The sequence below is a fragment of the Natator depressus genome, chromosome 21 (assembly GCF_965152275.1).
Source record: "Natator depressus isolate rNatDep1 chromosome 21, rNatDep2.hap1, whole genome shotgun sequence".
Lineage (NCBI taxonomy): Eukaryota > Metazoa > Chordata > Testudines > Cheloniidae > Natator > Natator depressus.
This window is the reverse complement of record NC_134254.1, coordinates 10,814,549-10,835,843: the sequence shown is the minus strand read 5'-3', so window position 1 is coordinate 10,835,843 and position 21,295 is coordinate 10,814,549. Positions and strand designations below refer to the sequence as shown.

General features: G+C 43.9%; 1 protein-coding gene across 1 annotated transcript in view; it reads right to left on the bottom strand.

Moving 5' to 3' along the window:
• Window positions 1–20,227, bottom strand: part of BLTP3A (bridge-like lipid transfer protein family member 3A) — a 57,173-nt gene extending 36,946 nt beyond the window's left edge. The window contains exon 1 of the mRNA XM_074936401.1: window positions 20,056–20,227. Within this exon, the coding sequence (XP_074792502.1) occupies window positions 20,056–20,099 (44 nt within the window). The 5' untranslated portion in view covers window positions 20,100–20,227. The remainder of the gene's footprint in view (window positions 1–20,055) is intronic.
• Window positions 20,228–21,295: the final 1,068 nt, after the last annotated feature.

Here is a 21,295-nt window from a genome sequence, read left to right as displayed (position 1 = left end):
GACATGGGCTCACGGGGCTCGTGCTACGGCATTAAATATAGCTATGTAGATATTCGGGTTTGGACTGGAGCTCGGGCTCTGAAGCTTAAGGAGTGGGTTGGGTTTCACAGCCCAAGCTGCAATGTCTACACAGCTATTTTAAGGGCGGTAGCATGAGCCTGAGTCTGAAGGCCTGGGCTCTGAGACTCACTGCCATGGGTTTCTGTTTGCCATGTAGATGTACCCAATGAGACCAAGTGCCCTCACATAAGGTCCAGAGCAGGCCAATCGGAGAATGTAGCAAGTATGCCCCAACAAGCTGATCCTTACAACTTTATTAGCTGGAGATAGCACTTTACCTGGCACCAGAAATATCCCCATATACCATGGCCAGCTCCATGGTTCACAACCCACAATAAACCTGTCAAGTGTTCAAGCAGCAAGTGAGAGGTATTACATCAATGTGGGTGGAAAGCAGAATGGGGCAGGTGGGGGGATGTAAGTCAGTCTTTAGATTGCTGCAGCTGAGAACACCTCAGGATTCCCCATGCAGCATTTAAAAAACACTGTTCCAAATATCGTGCCTGTCTTTGGAGGAAAAGATCGCAGACTGCTTAAGATTAACATAAGATTACGTTATAGTAACAAACCAAAATATAACTCTGCAGTCTAGAGGAGCAGGGGCTTTCCAGTCACAACTCCTGGGTTCCATTACCAGCACCAGGCAAATCACTTTTCTCTGCATCAGTTTGCTCATCTGTAAAACACAGTTACTACACCTACCTCACAGGATAAAGGATAAAGTCTCAAGGATAAAGTCATTCTTTGCACAGGGCTTTGAGATCCTCAGATGAAATAATCTTCACATGCAGATCATCATAACCAGGGAGAAGTGTGTGTGCATTTGGGAAGGGGTTTATACAAGAGGCAGTGGTGATTTATGGCAGTTACAGCCGCAGGGAATTCAGAACGGTGCCTAGTCTTCCGAGCAGCTTCAAAGGAAATGCTTTGATCAACGTCCGCGGAAGAAAGGTCCAATGACTGTGGACAGGTTTCTAAACTAAGTCTGCTGGCAGGCGCTCTCCATTCATGCTGAATGGCAGTCTGAGTTTTGGCAGCATGCATTGCAGGCTTGGATAAAAGTGAATGAAAATAGTTGGGACAGTTAAGAAAATTGACTGCATGGACTATTTCCATTTCTCTGTTTCCAAAGCTCTTTAATAGAGGACATGCAGTATTAGCCAGTACATTCAAACAACAACACTCTTCTTCAGCCTGCCAGGAACAGTATCAGCAAGAGCAACTCAAACACACATACTCACTCTCTCTCTCTCGGTGGGGGATACCATTTCATCCTCTCAATCACCACCTAGTCAAGACAAGTCCAAATTTGATCTGCGGGGTACTGGCTAAAACTCACTACCACAGTCCCCAGTATCCACAGAAAATTTTCAAGTGGCTAGAGACTCTGATTGTCTTCTTAGCCATAGCACTAGGAAACAGGAGACATGGGATCATAGTAGCTAGAGATGGATGTCTAGTCTTGTCCATGCCCCAGTGACCTATGTAAAACTGGTCCCTACAATCTATTTTCCAGTGCTTGGTCTAATCCATTTTTAACCAATTCAAGTACTGGGGCTTCCAACAAAGCCTTTGTGGGAATGAACAGATGCCACCGTTAGCAAATTCTCTCTTTCATCCCATTGCTCCTAATTATACTCCTGCAGACCGCCTTAAATAATCTCTCTCCTTTCTTATCATTTACACCTCCCTGTTTTCTGAATTGTCTCTGAATCAGCAGCATGTTTTTGGTAGTCCTGTGCCCAGAACTGGATGCCATATTCAAGGTATGATTTTCCCACGCCCCAATGCCAAGCCCTGAAGTGGAGGAGGAAAGAAGCCTGTTGGACCATCTGTTTTTGAAGATAAACTAGCAGCATAAGACGACAGAGAAAACACTGCCTGTATGCATAAAAATCCTGTTTAAGCTACAGTGGTTTACTTGGATTTGGGCTGTAAGAGCACCGTTCTTTGGGGAAAAAAGACTCCTTAGGTGGTCTCTGAACTCCTGATGTTTTAGCTTTCATTTGCTTTAGAGAGTCTTTTGTCTGGTTTTTGGCAGGGAAAAAAAAAAAACACAAGAGCATCAACCTTGCTCTTCCATCTTTAACTTTAAAAGGATATCAAAGGTGGGGATTTCATAAGCTAGTATCCGATTCATCTCCCTGTACATCTAGATGTCACAAACTTACTTATTGCAAGAGAGAGTTTAGCCAAAGTTGATTGCTGGCCTGAAGCTAGTCTATAGCATTAATACATTTAGAAATCAATATCCTCATTTGTAACTGTCCGGCAGGTGCAACACTGTATACAATTGAGCAAATATATCCCCCTGCAGGTAGGAAGGATTAGATAAAAAGTACCAGGACGGGATGTCTTAAAGCAGGGGTGGCCAATCTGAGCCTGAGAAGGACCCAGAATTTACCAATGTACATTGCCAGAGAGCCACAGTAATACGTCAGAAGCCCCCCCGATCAGTTCCCCAGCCCACAACACCTCCCGCCTGCCGGCAGCCTCCACCAATCAGCACCTACTCCCCCCTCTCCCCGCCTACCTCAATCACCTGTTTCACATGTGCAGGAGGCTATGTGGGGGAGAAGGGAGGAGCGAGGGCATGCAAGGCTCAGGGGAAGGGGTGGAGTGGGGGCAACGCTTGGGGCAGAGCAAGGGGTTGAGCAGTGAGCACCCCCCAGCAAATTGGAAAGTTAGGATCTATAGCTCCAGCCCCGGAATCAGTGCCTAAGTAAGGAGCCGCATATTAGCCTCTGAAGAGCCGCATGCGGCTCCGGAGCCACAGATTGACCACCGCTGTCTTAAAGAATAATTCTCATCTCCTTCTGCTCATCAGCTCTAGGTCCCTTCCCATTATCTTGACACTGCTGGTGAAAGAGTATTCTCCCTTGCAGGTCCTGCCATCTGAAATACAGTTGCTATCTCGCTAGTCTCCTCACATCTCAATTTCTTCTCCTACTGCTATTCTGTAACTTTACCATATTGTATGTAACTAGCATCTACATTTAAATATATCTCTTTCTATTAATAGTTTTGTAACTCTGGGTAAATGTGAGAAATGATTAGTTATACACTGTATGACAGATGCCCCTGATTTTAATTTAGATAGCTACAGGATAGGATAATATATTGGCAGATGTATATCATTATTACCCACAACACTTACTACTTACAGAGTAGCAGATGGAGAAGATATTGAAGTGTGAACAACAGAAGGAACAGGGTAAATTTTCAGCTGAGAGCTGAAAAGAGAAGGAGAGACTGAGAGCTGCTGGGAAGCTGCTTTTGATGTTAGGAGATGCAGAAGAAAAGGCTCTTCTGTTAACAGTGGTGAGCTTATGGAAAGGGTCCGAGAGTTCCTTCCTTAATTTGAAACACAAACACACACGTCTATCCGCAGACATAATAGAGAATAGTAGAAGTTAGAGATGGAGGAAATCAATTTAGTCATATCCAGTCATGCCCTGGCCAATGTGGGATTATACCCTACATAGTATTTTCCCCAATGTCTTATCTAGTCACGCTTTGTGCCACACAATGGGATTTCCACACTTCTCTGGGGACACTATTTCACTATCACATCTCTCATGCATAGGACATTTCCCTCATATTAAATCTCTATCTCTAGAGCCAAGAATCATACTCACTTGGCAAGAAGGCTCATCGCTGGTAGAGGAAAACATCAATGATTGTAAAACACAGACAAACTTTCCAGGAAAACAGCAGCAGAAGCTTCAGATATAATAAATACAATGAATTTGGGAGAGTGTCTCAGTGGGGAACTAAACTTAGTTTTGGAAGGAAATAAAACTGGGCCAAAGGCCAAAACTCCTTCGAAGAGGGGGAAAGTAGCAACTTGAAAGTCTCTACAAATACACAGGAGGGAGAACTAACACCACAATTCAAGGGAGAGAAACCATTTTACTAACTCAGGCTTTCAGCACAACATTACAGCAATCTGTCCACTAAGAACACATGGCATCACTCAACCCAAGACTTAGAGATTTCAGGCTGAGTACAAGGGAAGGGAAATATGTTTAATTAGTATTAGATCTGCCTAATTAGTATTAGATATCTAATGCTAATACTTACATTACTCTAGTCAGTATCACATTAACCTAATTAATCAATCTATTTAGAATTAAATGAAACCATTTAGTATCAGATCAATTAGTTCTTTGGAAAATGGAAAGCACCAAGTTATTAATAACATTTATCACTTCCACAGTGATATTCATTTACAAACCATTAACTAATCCACAGCACCCCAGGCAGGCAGGCAGGCAGGCTAGTAATATTAACCCAATTCTACAGATGAGGAAAAAAAGAGAAAGGTTAAGTGACTTAATGTCATACAGGGAGTGAGTTTCAGTGCTAGGTAAATGACCCAGGAGCTCCTGGCTGCCATTCCTGTGCTTGGTGCATGCTACTCCACAAGGATAAGGACGTTACTTTAAAAGTAAAATACTTTTAGCATTTAATTTGGACATGTATAAGATGCTTTCAAGAAGCGTCACCTCTTCTCTATACCCCATTCAATAGCGTGATGGGTTTCTTGCCTACAGTTGTGGAAGGATGCAGAAATTTCTACCCTGATTCATGATGCAGTCTCCAGTCAGAGGATTCTGCCATGATTAACTCCAGTGGGGGAAATAGGGCTCTAGGACTGTTAGTGTCTGTAATAAGTTCCAATGTGACTTTGTGCTTAGAGAGACACTCCACTCCCTCTTTTACTCACAGAAATAAAAGAAAGTTTGGGTTTCAGAGCCTTGGGTTTCAGAGCCAGAGATGTGTGGTGGGTTTTTTTGAACAATTAACAAAATTATCCAAAGCACAGGACTTGGTGGTGATGGGAGACTTCAACTACCTAGACATCTGCTGGAAAAATAATACAGCAGGGCACAACAAGTTAATGGAATGGCCAGGAGACAACTTTTTGTTGCAGAAGGTGGAGAAATCAACTAGAGGAGAGGCTGTTCTAGATTTGATTTTGACAAATAGGGAGGAACGGGTTAAGAACTTGAAGACAGAAGGAAGCTTGGGTGAAAATGATCATGAAATGAGAGAGTTCATGATTCTAAGGAATGATTGGAGGGAAAAACGCAAAATAAAGACAATAACCTTCAAGAAGGCAGACTTTTAGCAAACTCAAAGAATTGGTAGGTAAGATCCCATGAGAAGAAAGTGTAAGGGGAAAAAAAAGTTCAGGAAAGTTTGTAGTTTTTTTAAAGAACCATTATTAAGGGCACAAGAGCAAACTATCCCAATACATAGGAAAGACAGGAAGTGTGGTAGGATACCATGTTGGGTTAACGGGGAGATCTTACAACCTGAAACTCAATAGAGTCATACAAAAAGTGGAAACTAGGTCAAATTATGAAGGATTAAAATTTAAAAAAACCAGCATAAGCGTGTAGGGACAAAATTAAAAAGGCCAAGGCACAAAACAAGGTTAAACTAGCTAGGGGCATAAAGAGTAACAAGAAAACATTTTACAAGTACATTAGAAACAAGATAAAGACAAAAGACCAGGTTAGTCCATTACTCGATGAGGAGGGAAAGACAAGAACAGAAAACACAGCAATGGTCATAAATGCCTTTTTTGTTTCAGTTAGCAGTGATCAGACGACTAACATAATGAACATCTGTGGGCTCAGATCTGAAGCTAAAATAGGGAAAGAACAAGTTAAGAATTACTTAGACAAGTTAGATGTCTTCTCTGAGCCATTAGCGATTATCTCTGAGAACTCATGGAGGACAGGAGAGATCCCAGAGGACTGGAAAAGGGCAAATATAGTACCTATCTATAAAAAGGGGAAGAGGAAAAACCCAGGCAATTATACATCAGTCAGCTTAAACTTTGGTACCTGGAAAGATAATGGAGCAAATAATCAATCAACCAACTTGTAAGCACCTCGAAATAATATGGTAATAAGTAACAGTCCACATGGATTTGTCAAGAACAAATCATGTCAAACCAACCTAATATCCTCCTTTGATACGGTAACAAGCCCTGTGGATAAGGGGGAAAGCAGTAGATGTGATATCTCGACTTTAGGAAGGCTTTTGCTACTGGCTCACATGACCTTCTCATAAACAACATAGGGAAATATAGCCTAGACAAGCCAACTATAAGATGGGTGCACAACTGGTTGGAAAAACATACTCAGAGTAGTTATCCATGGTTCACAATCAAGCTGGAAGGACATATTGAGTGTGATCTTGCAGGGATCTCTCCTGAGTCCTGTTCAAGCCAATATCTTCATAAATGAGTTGAACAATGGCGTGGAGAATACACTTATAAAGTTTGCGGATGAATACCAAACTGGGAGGGATTGCAAGCACTTTGGAGAACAGGATTAGAATTCATAATTAACTTGACAAACTGGAGAAATGGTCTGCAATAAATAGGATGAAATTCATCTAGGATAAATTCAAAGTACTACACTTAGGAAGGAACAATCAATTGTACAAATACAAATGGGAAATGACTGCCTAGAGATGAGTACAGCGTAAAAAGATCTGGGGGTTATAATGGATCACAAACTAAATGAGAGTCAAAAACGTAATACTGTTGCAAAACAATCACATTTCATTCTATGATGTATTAGCAGGAATGTTGTGAGCAAGACACAAGAAGCAATTCTTCCACTCTCCTCGACACAGATAAGGCCTCAACTTGAGTGTTGTGTCCAGTTCTGGGTACCGCACTTCGGGAAAGCTGTGGACAAACTGGAGAAAGTCCAGAGAAGAGCTACAAAAATGATTAAAGGTCTAGAAAACAGGACCTATGAAGGAAGACTGAAAATACTGGGTTTGTTTAGTCTGGAGAAAGATGACCTGGGGGGGTGGGGTGGCATGATAACAGTTTTCAAATATATAAAAGGTTGTTATAAAGAGGAAGGTGACAAATTGTTCTCCTTAATCAAAGAGGACAGGACAAGAAGCAATGGGCTTAAATTGCAGCAAGAGAATGTGACATTCTGTACCTTGTGGGAGTGCCCTGTAAACCCCATATTCCTCATTTATATATAATTGTGATCTTGAATGCAAAGCATGCCATGTAAGGTATCAGGGGAAAGGTTATGATGTGGTGAAAGTCACTGTTCTATCTAAATATGTATATCATTGGTGCATATGAAGTTATGAGATTGTGTTGTATGATTGTCAGTAAAACATGCTGTATGTTGGGGAATTAGCCAAATATTAGCTCCCCTGAGACAATAGCAAGGAAAGCAACCAATGCCTGGGCGGGTGTCAAACCACCTTCAATAACTATTGTCCACCAAGGGAGTTAAAATTGAATGACTCACCTGCATAAGGCTACACCAGGAGAATTAGACCACCACCAGACATGCCTGGACTTGTTTTCTCCACGCACACAGACTAAGGGTATGAAACAGAACACAGTGGCCCCATGCTGGGCCTTCCCCCGCACCCCCTACCACCTACGCAGCAAGCAACAAGGATGCTCAGAAGACTGAAGATTCCAACAGAGGAGACTGTCCCAGGTTTCAAGGGTGAAACCTGTGTAATTTCCAGTGGGTGAGAAAAACTGCTTAATCTAGATGTTGCCCAGTCTAATAGGTTGAGAGTTAAGACTGCGTGCTTATATATTTTATTTTATTTTGGTAACTAACTCTGACTTTTTGCCTATCACTTAAAATCTATCTTTTGTAGTCAAAAAATTTGTGTAACTGTTTACCGGTGAGTTTGCCTGAAGTGTTTGGTAAATCTGCTCAGGTTTACAAAAGCTGGTGTATATCCACTTTCCACTGATGAAGTGGTGAACCAATTAATAAATCTGCCTTGCTCAAGAAAGGGTCTTGAGCAGTGCAAGACAGGATAACCCTGAGGTACAAGGCTGGGAGCTGGGGATTTGAGCATTCATGCAATCTAGCTGGGTGTGGGGCTCCATATGCTGTTGTGCTGAGCAATCACAGCACCTGGAGGCATTTGCTGCTTGTCACTAGCAAAGCATTGAGAGAGACAGCCTAGACTGGAGAATTAAGGGGGCACAGCAGTCCCACGGTCCCAGGCTGCACACCAGGGATCCTGTCACACGGAGATTTAGCTTAGACATTAGGAAAAACTTCTTAACTGTAAGATAGTTAAGCACTGGAACAAATTACCTAGAGAGTTTTGGAATCTCCATTACTGGAAGTTTTCAAGAATAGGTTAGACAAATACATAGCAGGGATGGTCTAGATAATACTTAGTCCTGTCTCAGTGCAGAGGACTGGACTAGATAACCTATTAAGGTACCTTCAAGTCCTATATTTTTATGATTTCTGTGGTTACACTAGACAGAGTGTTCTGGCTCTTAGGTCACAGCAGGGAGCTAGGTGATGCAGTAAGTAAACATGCTCCCTTTTCATCTGCCTACACATCTGACTAGTAGCTTGCACAGAAAAGTTATACCAGCCTCAGGTACGGTGTGAATCTGAATCACTACAGTAATGTTGCTAAAACTCCCTTGTTGGGCACACTTTTTCTGGTTTAAGAATGCCTCTTTGTTTAGCTTATGTCTCTTTGGAAGGGGTTAAACTAAACCAGAAAAAACAAACAAAGAAAAATCCTCAAACAGGAACAGGCGTGTCCACCCAGGGAATTATACCAGTATAATTACATTGGTGTAACCTCACCAGTATAACTGGTAAAACTTTCTATGTAGACAAGCCCTTAGGTCACAGTGCAGCAAACTTGGTGGCTTACCCTGGTTTATCCACAGCTGATGGTCTCTGCTCAGTATTCAGCACTGGATTAGCAGGTGCATTGCAGTGGGGCAGGATTACAGTACACTGACAAATCTGTGTGAAGGTTGCTTTAACACCATACCTGCCTACACCACAATTGGCTCTTGGTTATCAGGGCTATCAGTCTCTCTGTTCCATGGGCACCAAATTCATCTAACTTAAATAAAAGCCTGGACACTAAACTCTCCAAGGCAAATTATTCAGCTTCACCTGCGTTGTGGAATGTTCGCCTATCTTGCCCAAATCCATTCAGCAGTTAGTTCTCTGAACTCAAGGAATATCACTAGTGCTATTCTCTGCTGTGACTGTTGGACTGCAAGATGACTACTAAAACCAAAAGAAATTGAAAATCCAGTTCAAAGTTCAACCTACGAAAGAAATCTTGGTTTTCAAGATGCTGGGGAAAAGACAGAACCGTTGTACAGGGTAACATGGTATGTTCACCTATCACAGAATGTGTCTCCCCCACACATACATCCATTCACTTAGTCCCTTTTAGACCGTCTCTCCTTCTGGGTAGGAACAATTAATCAGGGCCATGTATGCTGGAACTTTATGGAGGCTCCAGATCAAGCACACTCTGTACAAAACACACAGCAAACTCCTATCTCACCAGAAGGAGACTTGTGCAACAGGCCACAAATTAATCTGAAAAAAGAGGGAGCCTTGTCGGGGCTGACACATGCACTTAAGGAGCTGTTTTACTATTTTGAGTCCATCATTTGGAAGCTCGACAGTCTTTAAATGCCAACCACTCCATGTTCTGAAGTTTGGAATGCAAAGCGTGTTCAGCTGCCAGGGTATTTCCCAAGACTAAACCACAAACAAATAATAGCACAAGCGAAGACAACTAGAAAGCAGGGCATAAGCTGGGGAATTTTACACCATCTTTTTTCCTTCGTGGTAGTTGGAAGCCCCTCCTCCAAGGTTTTGAGCAACTCTTTATTTTGCAATCTGATTCCCCTTGCAATTTATTTCCAGCCACTGGAAATTAAAGGCTATTGTGTAATTTAGATTCAATACAATGGTTGTGAGGGAAGTGAGGGCAGAAGAACAAGTCCAGGCGAAATACTACAAGAGCAGGGAATGGGAATCAGAATTACTGAATTCCATCCTAGCTCTGTGACTTTGAACAACTTCCCTCACCTCATGGTTACTTTGTTTTCTCATCTGTAAAATAGGGACAGTACCTATCACACAAGGAGGCTGGTAGGCTTATAGTTAGTCACTATTAGTAAAGCACTATTGTGCATGGGTGCATATATACACACACCGTACATTCATCCAATATAATGTATGGAGTATGTGGTAAATGCCAAGTATTAATACAATCATACAAATGTTGGTAAATATGAATTATTTGGAGGGAAAATAAGCAGGGGTACAGGGAACGTTCGTGACTTGTACAAAGCCACACTATAAGTCAGTGTCAGAACTGGGAACGGAACCCAGGAGTTCCTGCCTCCTGCATTGTAGAAGTCCAAATTATTCCCTCTCACAATAAGTCTCCTTCTAACTTGCCAGACAGAATGCACATTCCTCTACGCGACTTTGTGATCTAGGTGAAAGTGGTTTGAGCCTATCAAGAGCCAAGCTGTAGCTACCTGCTTTGCAGAACTGTCAGTTTTGCTCTTTTGATGAACTACCATGCAGTACATTTCTGATTTTAAAGATAACTTTATAGGGAAAAAAGCAGGCCCTGTCATGTGTGCACACACTTCCCCACCCACTGACCACAAGGAAGTAGCAGCTAGCTGTTACTTTCCCCAGCATGTGATCTGGGGTCTGTATTTGCAAGAAGAATTAATCAATACATGCAAAAAACAAAAACAGGACTCAAAGCCACCAAAGCTGTAACAGAAGAAGTAGTTACCAAAGCATTTCCCTAAAAGCGCTGCATCCCACAGTCCTGCATGTGTTGCTGGAAAGGGGTATGCAGAAATTTAAGAGACTGAAGCCTATAAACTAGTGGTTTTCAAACTGAGGTCCGCAGCTCATCCGTTACCTTGATGGCTCTTCCTTCAGAATGAAGTATTGCTAGGATCAATGTGACAGTCTATTGGGGAGTGGAGGATTGAAATATATGGTTTACAGGAGTCCCTCTCTTATGGAAAGGACTGAAGAGACCCTTGCTTTGAAGTGTTTTCACCCTGTACCTGAAAATGTTTCCAAGTCTATGTTCAGAGCAATATACGAATGTTAATGAGTTAAATCTCTCATCGTTAGGATGAGGCAAGTAAGTATTATTCCTATTATACACCTGGGGAAACTGAGGCAGAGAGCCGAAGTGACTTTCCCCAAACCACACAGCTCATCACTTTGGGCTGGATTTACCAGACATCATCTCCTTAACTCCCTGAAAAGAAGAGAGGCATTATTCCCATCTGTCAGTTAGGTAAATAACACAAGACCAGCCTTCTTGAGAGACCATCCATTGCCCTGCATCCTTGTCACAGCATTAAAGTCAGCAGGTGCAGCACTGCTGATCATCTTGAGGTATTGTCTCAAGGGGACAGGAAGCAGGGGCTTTTGCAACAAAAGCTGGGGATTCTGGAGTTCTCTGCTACTTTATAGAGACCGGTACCCTTCAAAGAGAAGACTCCAAACATTTGCGTTTCCACTTCCATTCTCTGTCATGGGGTGGATGCAGACTGTTTCAGGATGGGCTGCAGAATTTATTTTTGATTTTCCATTAGCTTCTGCTTCAAGATTTATTGCTCAGGCCATGTTTCTTTTGATTGTAAAGCATGTGTTCTGTTTCATTTGGGGCACAAGGCACCTTACCAGCTGGTTCAGGAGCACAGCACATTGAAAAAGCAATAACGTGATGCTTTTGCAGAAGGGAAACTTCCATTCTACTAATGGTTTATCATCAAATTTTTAAACTGCTGGAAGCTGTGTGGTTTTACACACTTCCCCTCAGCTGTAACAGTTATTTTAGGCAAGTTGTGGTCCCGAACTTTATGAGGAACTGTAAATCCCTCAGATACTGTGCACAGTGCACATAAGGGGTATAGGCTTTCCGACACTGGCCACGTGTGGGCCTCAACCTTGACTTGAGATGAACCATTTCTAGGAATGGGAGGGGAGTTCAGTCTACATTGTCCATTCAGTCATCAGTCTCTGTGCTGGGACTATCAAAAAGAGAAACACAATGCCGAAAGTGATCAATTTTGAGGTATGAATACCCATTCATTTATAAGTGGACCGAGTCTCCAGAGTTCATTTCACACAGAGCATTGCATGATAATGACACAATGGTAAGGACTTTCAATCACTACTCAACTTGATTGGTTTCAAGCCGGTTTAGAGAGGTGAAAGGCTGTATAAGTCCCACTACTAATTCTCTGCAGCAGAAGTCCTGCTTGCTTTTAGTCTGTTGCTGCCCAGCTGCCTTGTGGCAGGTAGCAGAAGTCCATATGGAAATAGCTCTCCTACAAACAGCTAGTAAAGGACATAGACATTTCAATATCTGCAGGTTAGACCAACGGCAGAATGCAGTTTCATCTCTGTGCAGTTTGAAATCTAGCTCAATCCAGTCAGAGATGCTGTTCTGGTGAGCACCTTCAATTACTTCAAGGGGCCAAATAAGATGACCAGTATCAGATCATTCCAAGGATTGTGATCCATTAAACTAAAGCAGTGCATTTCCAGTTAGCTTAAAGCATGAGCAGAGGGGGAAAAAAAGATACTAAAAGAAATTAAAAGGGTTATAAGGTGAACAAATAACATCTTGCATTTACATTGCACCTCTTAGCCTCAAGAACCCCAAAGCACTTTACCAACCACACGTGCAGTAGTCACTTCAACCACCACCGAAAGGCAACCACCCGAGGGTGGCAAGCAGCAGTTGCTTACAAGCACACAGCAACAGTGCATAACAGATTAGGACAAGAAGTGAAAAATCACATATGCAAGTAAACCTACTGGGGAATTTAGAAGGGCAGATGGTAATTTCCAGAGTTAAGCATTTAACCAGGAAACTGGGGGTATTGATGAAAATAGGAAGCGCATACAACCGTAGGATTTTCTCCATTCCACGCGTGACTCAGAGATCATCAGGCCAGCAGGGACCACTATAATCATCTACTCTAACCTCCTGCCTAATACAGGCCGAACAACCTCCCCCAGTAATTCCTGATGGAGCAACATCCCACTTTCCTGACTTACACATTGCTCTACCCCCTCTCTCAGTGCTTTCTAGGAAACGATAAGTCTCCTTAGGCAAAGGGGTCTTCCTGACACCATTGCCATCTGGGCCTAGGAGTGAAGCTTGAAACACTATGTAGCAAGATGTTGACCTAGTGCAAGGAAAGCCTCCTTGCTCAGTTACTCTCTAGTATCATATATGTAACGTGGGGGTGAGGGCCAGATGGATTCTGGACATCTGCATGGCCAGACATTAACTCCTCCCTGAGTCCAGCTGAAGAGCCCGATATGTGTTTTATTGGAGAATAAGTGTGGTCTAGTGGTCAGAGAACCAGACTGGAAGGAGGTGATCTGGGTTTTGTTACTAGTTCAAATATAGATACATTACCCCCTTTGGTTGATTCCTTGTGTGTAAAAATAAGAGTAATAAAATTCATCCACCTCATGGGATGAGGAGGATGCATTCATCAATGCTGGTAAAATGCTTTGGGATCCCTAGGTAGAAGATGCTAAATAAGTCTTCCAAATGGGTCTGTGAAATGCTTACTGGTCACATGAAGCTGCCTTCTCCTCATTTCCAGCTGCTAAATTGCATTAAAAGATAAAGATATGTTAAATGCTTTCCTGATATTGCTTTTCCACATAGGCTATTGCTGTAATTGCCACTGGGATGTTATGTGATTGCAAACAAAATGGGAGGTGAGTCAACACAATTTTGACAGGAGGATGGGAGGGAGGGAACATGGCCTGCACAACTGTGAATGGGAGTGAAGTGTCCATGAGACCACATTCAGATGTAGCCCACCACATCAAAGACTTTGGAAACCCTATGCTTGAGAAATGTGAAGTATCAAAAGTTTGCAATACCACCTTAAATTTGACCTGCCACTGGTATTAATTCCCATACATGTAATAATTGGTTTTCAGAATCATTTGCCAAAATTTTTGAAAAATTCCTCTGCTTCTAAAAGATTTACACAAAACAGACCCATACTGCAGAAAGGAAGCTTTAACATTAGGCTATGTGAGACACAATTCTGTCAAAATCTCTATCTTTTCCTATCCCTACTATCAACTGTATGGACAATGTGATAAAACTTGTAGAGCAATCAGTGAAACTAACTACGCACCCTTACACCCACCAGTCACAAATGCTGACAATTAGGCTTCAACCTCTGTCACGCTGGTTGTACAGCAGAACCTCAGCGTTACGAAAACCAGAGTTATGAACTGACTGTCAACCACACATCTCATTTGGAACCAGAAGTGCGCAATCAGGCAGCAGCAGAGATCCAAAAAAAAGCCCCAATACAGTACAGTACTGTGTTAAACAAACTACTAAAAAAATAAAGGGAAAGTTTTAAAAAAAAAGTTGACAAGGTAAGAAAACTGTTTCTGTGCTTGTTTAAATTAAGATGGTTAAAAGCAGCATTTTTATTCTGCATAGAAAAGTTTCAAAGCTGTATTAAGTCAATGTTCTGTTGTAAACTTTTGAAAGAACAATAACGTTTTGTTCAGAGTTACAAACAACCTCCATTTCTAAGGTGTTCGTAACTCTAAGATTCTACTGTATTCTCCAAAGACGTCCCTTTCATCCAGGAATCTTCAAATCCAGGGAAAGGAATAAACGCTGAACACAAACTGATTGTGAGTAAGGAATTCCAATAGAAGACACCACTCAGGACTCTAAGAGTAGATTAATTTCTCCTTGTCATCAGATTGCCACATTCCCCTCTGGGTTCCCATGATTCCAGTTCTTCTCAGTCTCACTCTGTATCACAGACTTGCCTTTCAGGAGAAGGCACGGTCCATTAAAACCCTCCAAACCGAGGCCCATACCAGTGTTCCCATACCAGTGTTCCAATTGAACCGGTGGGGTTGTATGAGTGAAATAACCAAGTGTGTGGGGTAAAAATGCCCATGAGCACAAAAGAACTGTGCCTTGGCACTTTCTATGAGATCTGAGACAAGGGTCTTTGTCAGAGTCAGTCCCAGTCCCTTGCCTGATCACAAGTATGGTGGGTTCAGCGAAGACAAGAAAAGTGACAGCATAATGCAATCATGTGTGTTCATATCACCCCCATCTGTAACGACTAAGGCCAGCTGCCTAGGCCACTTGGTGACACAATAAACAGCACCATTCCATCATCACAAACAGCAAGGAGAAGCTAATTCAGTTCTCCACAGAGTTGTTCTCTCTGCTGTCTCTGCGATGGTGCCAATTTTCCCACTATTCTCACCACAGTCAATTTTAGCACTGGCTTCTCCCACTTTCCACAGACAACTGAAGCTTCTCCATAACTCCTGCCCAACCTACACCAGTGCTCCTCTCCTCCTACACATCCCACCCTGTTCCCAAGACACCACCCCAGCTTTTCTGCTGGCTGCTCCCTTTGTTCCTTCACCCACTCCTGACTCAATCAATGCCTTCTTTCACACCGCCCCTCCTGGCTTGAAATGGGTAAAGCTTGCCAACCCCCCTCTTTGCCTCCTCAGAAACCACATAAAACCTACCATAACCTGTGAAATAGTGACTACACATCCCATTTTGCATCACACCCACTCATGCCATTACAGTAAGTTATTTGGCACAGGGACCCTTATCTATTGGGCAGAGATTACCCAGCACCCTATATACTCATGTATGGTTTTAAGTGTGTAATAAAATGAAGCTTTAGGAAACTTTTGTTAAATCTAAGGGCAGGTCTACACTATTGCTTAAGTCAATCTAATTATTTCACTCAGGGGTGTGAAAAAGAAACCCCCCAGCGACGCAACCTACCTAAGTTCTGTCCACACTGGTGCTACATCGGCGGGAGAGTGTCTCCTGCCGACATAGCTTCCGCCTCTCATGGAGGTGGAGTAATTATGCCAATGGGAGTACGTTCTCCCATCGGCATAAAGCGTCTTCACCTGACGCGGTGCAGCTGTGCCAATGTTGCGCTTCTAGTGTAGACCTGCCCTAAGAGTGGAGAGAAATTTTCCCCATGCAATTAAACAAAAATAAAAGACTTCACCCCTGCCGTGTAGTGAACCCAAACAGTACAACAGGAGTGCAATCGTAATCAAATCTCGTCACTACCCTGTGCCTCAGTTTCCCCACTTGTGGAACAGAGAGGATAATACTGAGCTACCTTTACAAAGCAAAGATCAAGCACTTGGCTTCAGTTACATGAGTGCTAAGTATTACTAGTGCATTCAAATGATATTAGTCTGGTTTCACTGTCCAAGCTGAGTGAAATGGAAAACATTAAAGGGATCACTCTTTAGACTCAAAACACAGGGTGTGTCAAAAAAAAGGTTTTATAAAGGCTAAGATCAAGAGATGTGTTTCCATTAATGATTACAAATTACTAAATTAAAAAAGTATTTTATTGTGTATGCGCCTAAGGAGCCCAAACAGGGATTAGATCCAAGGCACTAGACAAATACACAGACAATCCCTGCCTCAGAAAGCTCACAATCTCAGATCTTTGATTCCGATGTAAACATTCTCCCACAGTGTTTGCAACCCAACCATAGGAGCCCCTGGCCAGTGCAAGAGAACTAGACAGTGAAACCAACTATTTTCCTTCTGCAAGCTAAAAATAGTGCAAGAGGATAAACAGCACCGATGGTGAAAAATACATTCAAGATTTTAAATGCTTTCCATTTTAGGAATGGAATGGAAAGTAATGTGTTAAAATAAACCTACAACATGAATAAAGTTTTTTTTAAGATGTATTCTGAGGCCAGTGCCCCGTCATCCACATCAAAACTCACCTTTGCAGAAGATCTCTGCAAAGTGATAATCGTTATTCCACTGCAAGTGTATGTGTTTCATTTCTTCTGAATGATAGCTACCAAACAATTTGATACAGTATAACTGTCCTTTGGATTTCCCTGACCTTGGAGTCTCAGTTTTCCCTTCCTTGTGAATTCCCAGACACAGAGATAACACACACACACACACACACACAACTTTAACTGAGGAGGCTGCAAAAGAAACAAGGAATTATTTCAAATTAAAATTGAAAACAGAAAATAAAGAGAGCAAAGCTTCTCTCGAGCACACATACAGTTAGAAGAGAGACCCACCTGAATTAAGAGTTGGGTTATTTTATGTGAAAGAAAACTGTAGTAGCAATATTAGAAATGCAGATTATAATAGTGATGTTGCTTTTCTACAGCAGCTTTAAACTGTGACGGCTCACAGCACATTCAATCTCTCAATCCCTGTGTAAATTACGAAAACCCATTTTATAGGTAGTGACTCAGGCCTCAATCCTGCAAGCTATTCAGTTCACTTGGACAGAGCCCCAATGAAGCGAACAGCATGAAGAACTGGAGCTTGACTGACTAGTCCAAAACAACACCTCAAGCCAGTAACAATACCAGGAGTAGAACCCAGAAATCCTCCTGACTCCAAGATCACTGCTCACACCATTAGCCCATAGTCCAGGCACTGCAACAAAGGACTGGAAAAAGGCAAAACTGAGGACTGTAAAATAACTAGATTAGGAGGAGAACAAGGCGGGGGTAGGGGAGTTCATGAGCAAAAAAGGTCACTAAAAAGGGGTTTTGGCAGTGCACGGTAAAGAGGGCAAGCGGCAAGAATGAGACAAAAATTAAGGGGCCCACAAATAGCAGTGAGGAAAGGTTACATGCACAAAGCAAATGAAAGCATTATGTATTGGCAGAAAATGTGTCATTTAATCATGGGGGCTAGTGAGACATAGAAAACACATTAGCTTTATTGAGGTCTCCATTACTAACTGGTCCAGTGTACTCTTGTGCACTTTTCCCAATTATGAATGGGTCAGCGCCTCCTGACAAGAACGCTGAATCCAAAATGCACACAACATGCTGGTTTGGGGTAGGGGAAGGTGGGAAGCTTGGAAGTTGTGTGCTGTCAGGACTAGCAGAAAATCATTTAAATTAATGAATTTAAGAAGTCTACTAGCAGGCTGTGTTACATTCTTGTTGGTACAAAGGTGGAGGGGAGAGCAACTAGTGACTCACAGAACAGCCTTAAACAGATGCTTTACAGATGCTCATTTAATGTTTGCAGAGGTTCTTTCCAGATCCCAGAAATGCTAAGATTTTACCTTCAGTCTAAAAATATACAAAGTCTGCCAACCTCAGTGTACCTAAGCTGTTCGTGGTGGAAAACAGGGCAGAGAGACTACTCCTTGGGTCCCTTCTAGCTCTGCCACTGACATTACGTAGCCTTGGGTAAGTCACTTTGTCTCTGTTTCCCCATCCGTAAAATGAGGATAAATACTTGCCCATGTTGACGCTTTAAGAGCTTTAGGTGAAAGGTGCCATGTAATATTTTGCCTTCATCCACTTCATGCAAGTTTCCCAAGCCTCATACCAACCCCTTTGAAGTGATCTCGTTTTAGAGGTGAAGTGGTTTGCCCAAGGTCCCACACACCTAGTAATAATACCTAGCGCTCAGATAGCAATTATCGCCCTATATCACAAAGCACTTGTCAAAGGAAGTCAATATTCTCCCATTTTAGAGATAGGGAAACTGAGGCACAGATAAGTGTGATAAGTTACCCAGCAGGTCAGTGGGAAACCCAGTAACAGAGGTCCTATGCATTAACCACTAGATATTGCTTCCTCTTAATATAAGTTTGATGTATTACTAGAGACATTAATATAAAACCTCAAGTCACTCAGTGTTTTGTCAATCTATCAAGACTGTGTGCAATATTCTGCTCCTGTCTCCCCTGGATTCACTTACCATAACTCCCCCACCTCATTACCATTTATCCCTACTCTTTCTTTCCATTCATGTCTTAGCCTTTTTACTCAAATATTCACTACCTATCAGTTTCACTTACTCAAACCTCTTACTTAAAAAGCTTCCCCACATCCCCTTTCACACCACAGGGTTACCAAATCTAAAAGTACCAAAGAAAATGCAAATTAATTTAACATCTCCTCAGTTAGGCCTCTATGCTTTACTTTAACACAAATAGGACTGAACTAACTAGACTGAGGGAGGCAATCATTGGAAAGCAGGCCAGAGGGACATCTATGAATGATCTTTCATTCCTTCCATTTCACCTTCTCTGAGAGCAGCACTGATGCCTGGAGAAACTCATTAACTTTCCATTCACTCCCACTAAATCGTTTCTAACCTGCCAGCCAACCCTGTGCTACAGGAAGACACACACATACAGAGAGAGAGAGAGGAGGGTTGGTAGGATGAACGGGAAAAGCTGAGAAGGAAACAGTGGTATCAGCCCCAGAATCTGTCCTTGTGCCGATATATGGGAGGGTGGGGAGAAGTGCTGGGAAGGCAGGGGAATGGGAAAAGGAGGGGAGCAGGACAGAGGTAGTATCCCCTCTCATCTGAACAGAATCTATTCCTGAGCCAGTGGCAGAATCACTGATGGGACAGGAGCACTTTGGTGAGGCAATCACAGCAGCAGGGAGGCCCTCTTACCTATGTCAGGGTGTCAACACCAAGCCGCAAGGAACGAACAGGGAGAAAAGGAGAGACATGGGGCAGGGTAGGAAGCACGGGGGAGAAGAGGAACAAGACAAGGAAAAACAAGATAGTTGGGAGACTCTGGTGACACCCCCTTTACCTGGTCAGGTGCTTCAGAGCGTGCTCCCGCCACAGATCCCCCACCTACCTGAGGGCAGCGACTGCAGGAGATGGGGGTGAAAGAGGGGCTAGGGAAGATTGGGGGGGAGACAGGTGAGGAACACTCACCACCCCACTTGTTCCCAAGGCAGGAGGGGAGCCTTCCCCCCTTCCCTATGACCCCTAGTGGCGGGCAGCCTGACCCCACACTTCTCGGGGAGGGAGGGTGCCGGTGGGGCAGGAGGAGAAAGGATTGGCTATGGGCAAAGAGGCCCAGGAGGGACGGGGCGGGGGTGTCCCCCACAATGAGGGCAGAGTCTTCGGGGCGGGGGGGGGGAGACGAGTAGCACCGAGGGGTCTGTGAAGGGTCCTTGGGGTAGCGAGCTGGGAGGCACCCCCTAAATGTGGGCAAGGTCTTGGGGGGGGCAGGGCTGGGGGCGGGTCTCCACGGTGTGCGGGGGGCACGTAGGGTCCCCGCGGTGTGCGGGGAGGGGGCAGGGCAGGTCGGTGTCTCACCTGGACAGGTGTTTCAGGATCTGCTTCTTGATGATGCCGGCCATACCGGGTCCGGGCGGGGGGCGGCTCCTGCCGCTCGGCGCGCGGGGGGCCCCAGCCCCTCACCCGTTGCCGCCCGCGGAGCCGGCTCCTGCCATCTCCCTGACAGCCCTCCCCGACTCCGCCAGCTTCCCGGCTAGCACCGCGGCGGCCCGCTGAGCGCCGTCTCTAGCGCCGCCTACCAGCGAGAGGGCGAGGGAGGGCACAGCCAAGCAGCAGCGCCCTCTGCCGGTCCGAGGGGGCGAGCCCAGCTGCGTTTGTCCCTCTCCCAGCCAGTGACACGCCCCCCACCCTCCCCTGCACTGACACCCATAGGGACCCCACCCTGCAGCCTGCACCTAGAACTACCTCAGGACCAACGCCAGGTGGCAGCACCCACCCCCCACCTACCTTGCTCCCTCCCACAGGTGGCCGACTACCCCCAGGTGTGTGGGTAGGGGGGCCCTCACCTCACCCTTGCCATGGTCTCATCAACTGCACTCCCCCACGGCTCCACCCACCAACACAAGCATGCTGCCCCTCCTACACCCTTAAGACTGTAACCCACCCTCTCAGAGCTCCACATAATCATAAGCATAGCTACCCTGTCTTGTCCACACATCTGAACAGAGCCTTTTCCAAAGCATGGAAGGTGAAGAATTATTTCCCTCTCTGCTTTCCCTAGGACACACAGTGAGGCACTGGCAAAAGTTAGGCTAGTCCATATTAAGAAGTTTTGCTAAAATAGCAATGTGAGTTGGGGGGTGATTCCTCCCTAGCAACATTTCTATATCAGCAAAAGCCCTAACGTACACAGTTATACTGAACAAACCAAAAAAGGGGGTGTGTGCTTTTTTGGCAGTATAGCTTACCTGGTTGGGGGAACAAGCAAACACGCTTTTGCAGGTATAAGCTGCATCTGCACTTGAAGAGTTTGTCATCTCATTTACTCTCCACCCAGTATCTATACACATCACACAGCAGTAAGTTTGGCTACTCAGAGAGCAAGCAGCAGTTTTTTTGGCAGAGGCTTAGCACTAGACTAGCAGGAGCATCAGTGGTAAAGTAGCAGAAGATCAGCTTGCATGGTTTTTGATTCTCCGCTATGACAGGATTAGGGCATGAACATTAGAGGAGCTACATTTACCTCTGTAAAAACAAAGCAAAGGATCACATGAGTTACTATGCTATAAAGAAATGTCCTACCTCAGTTGCTTCCTAG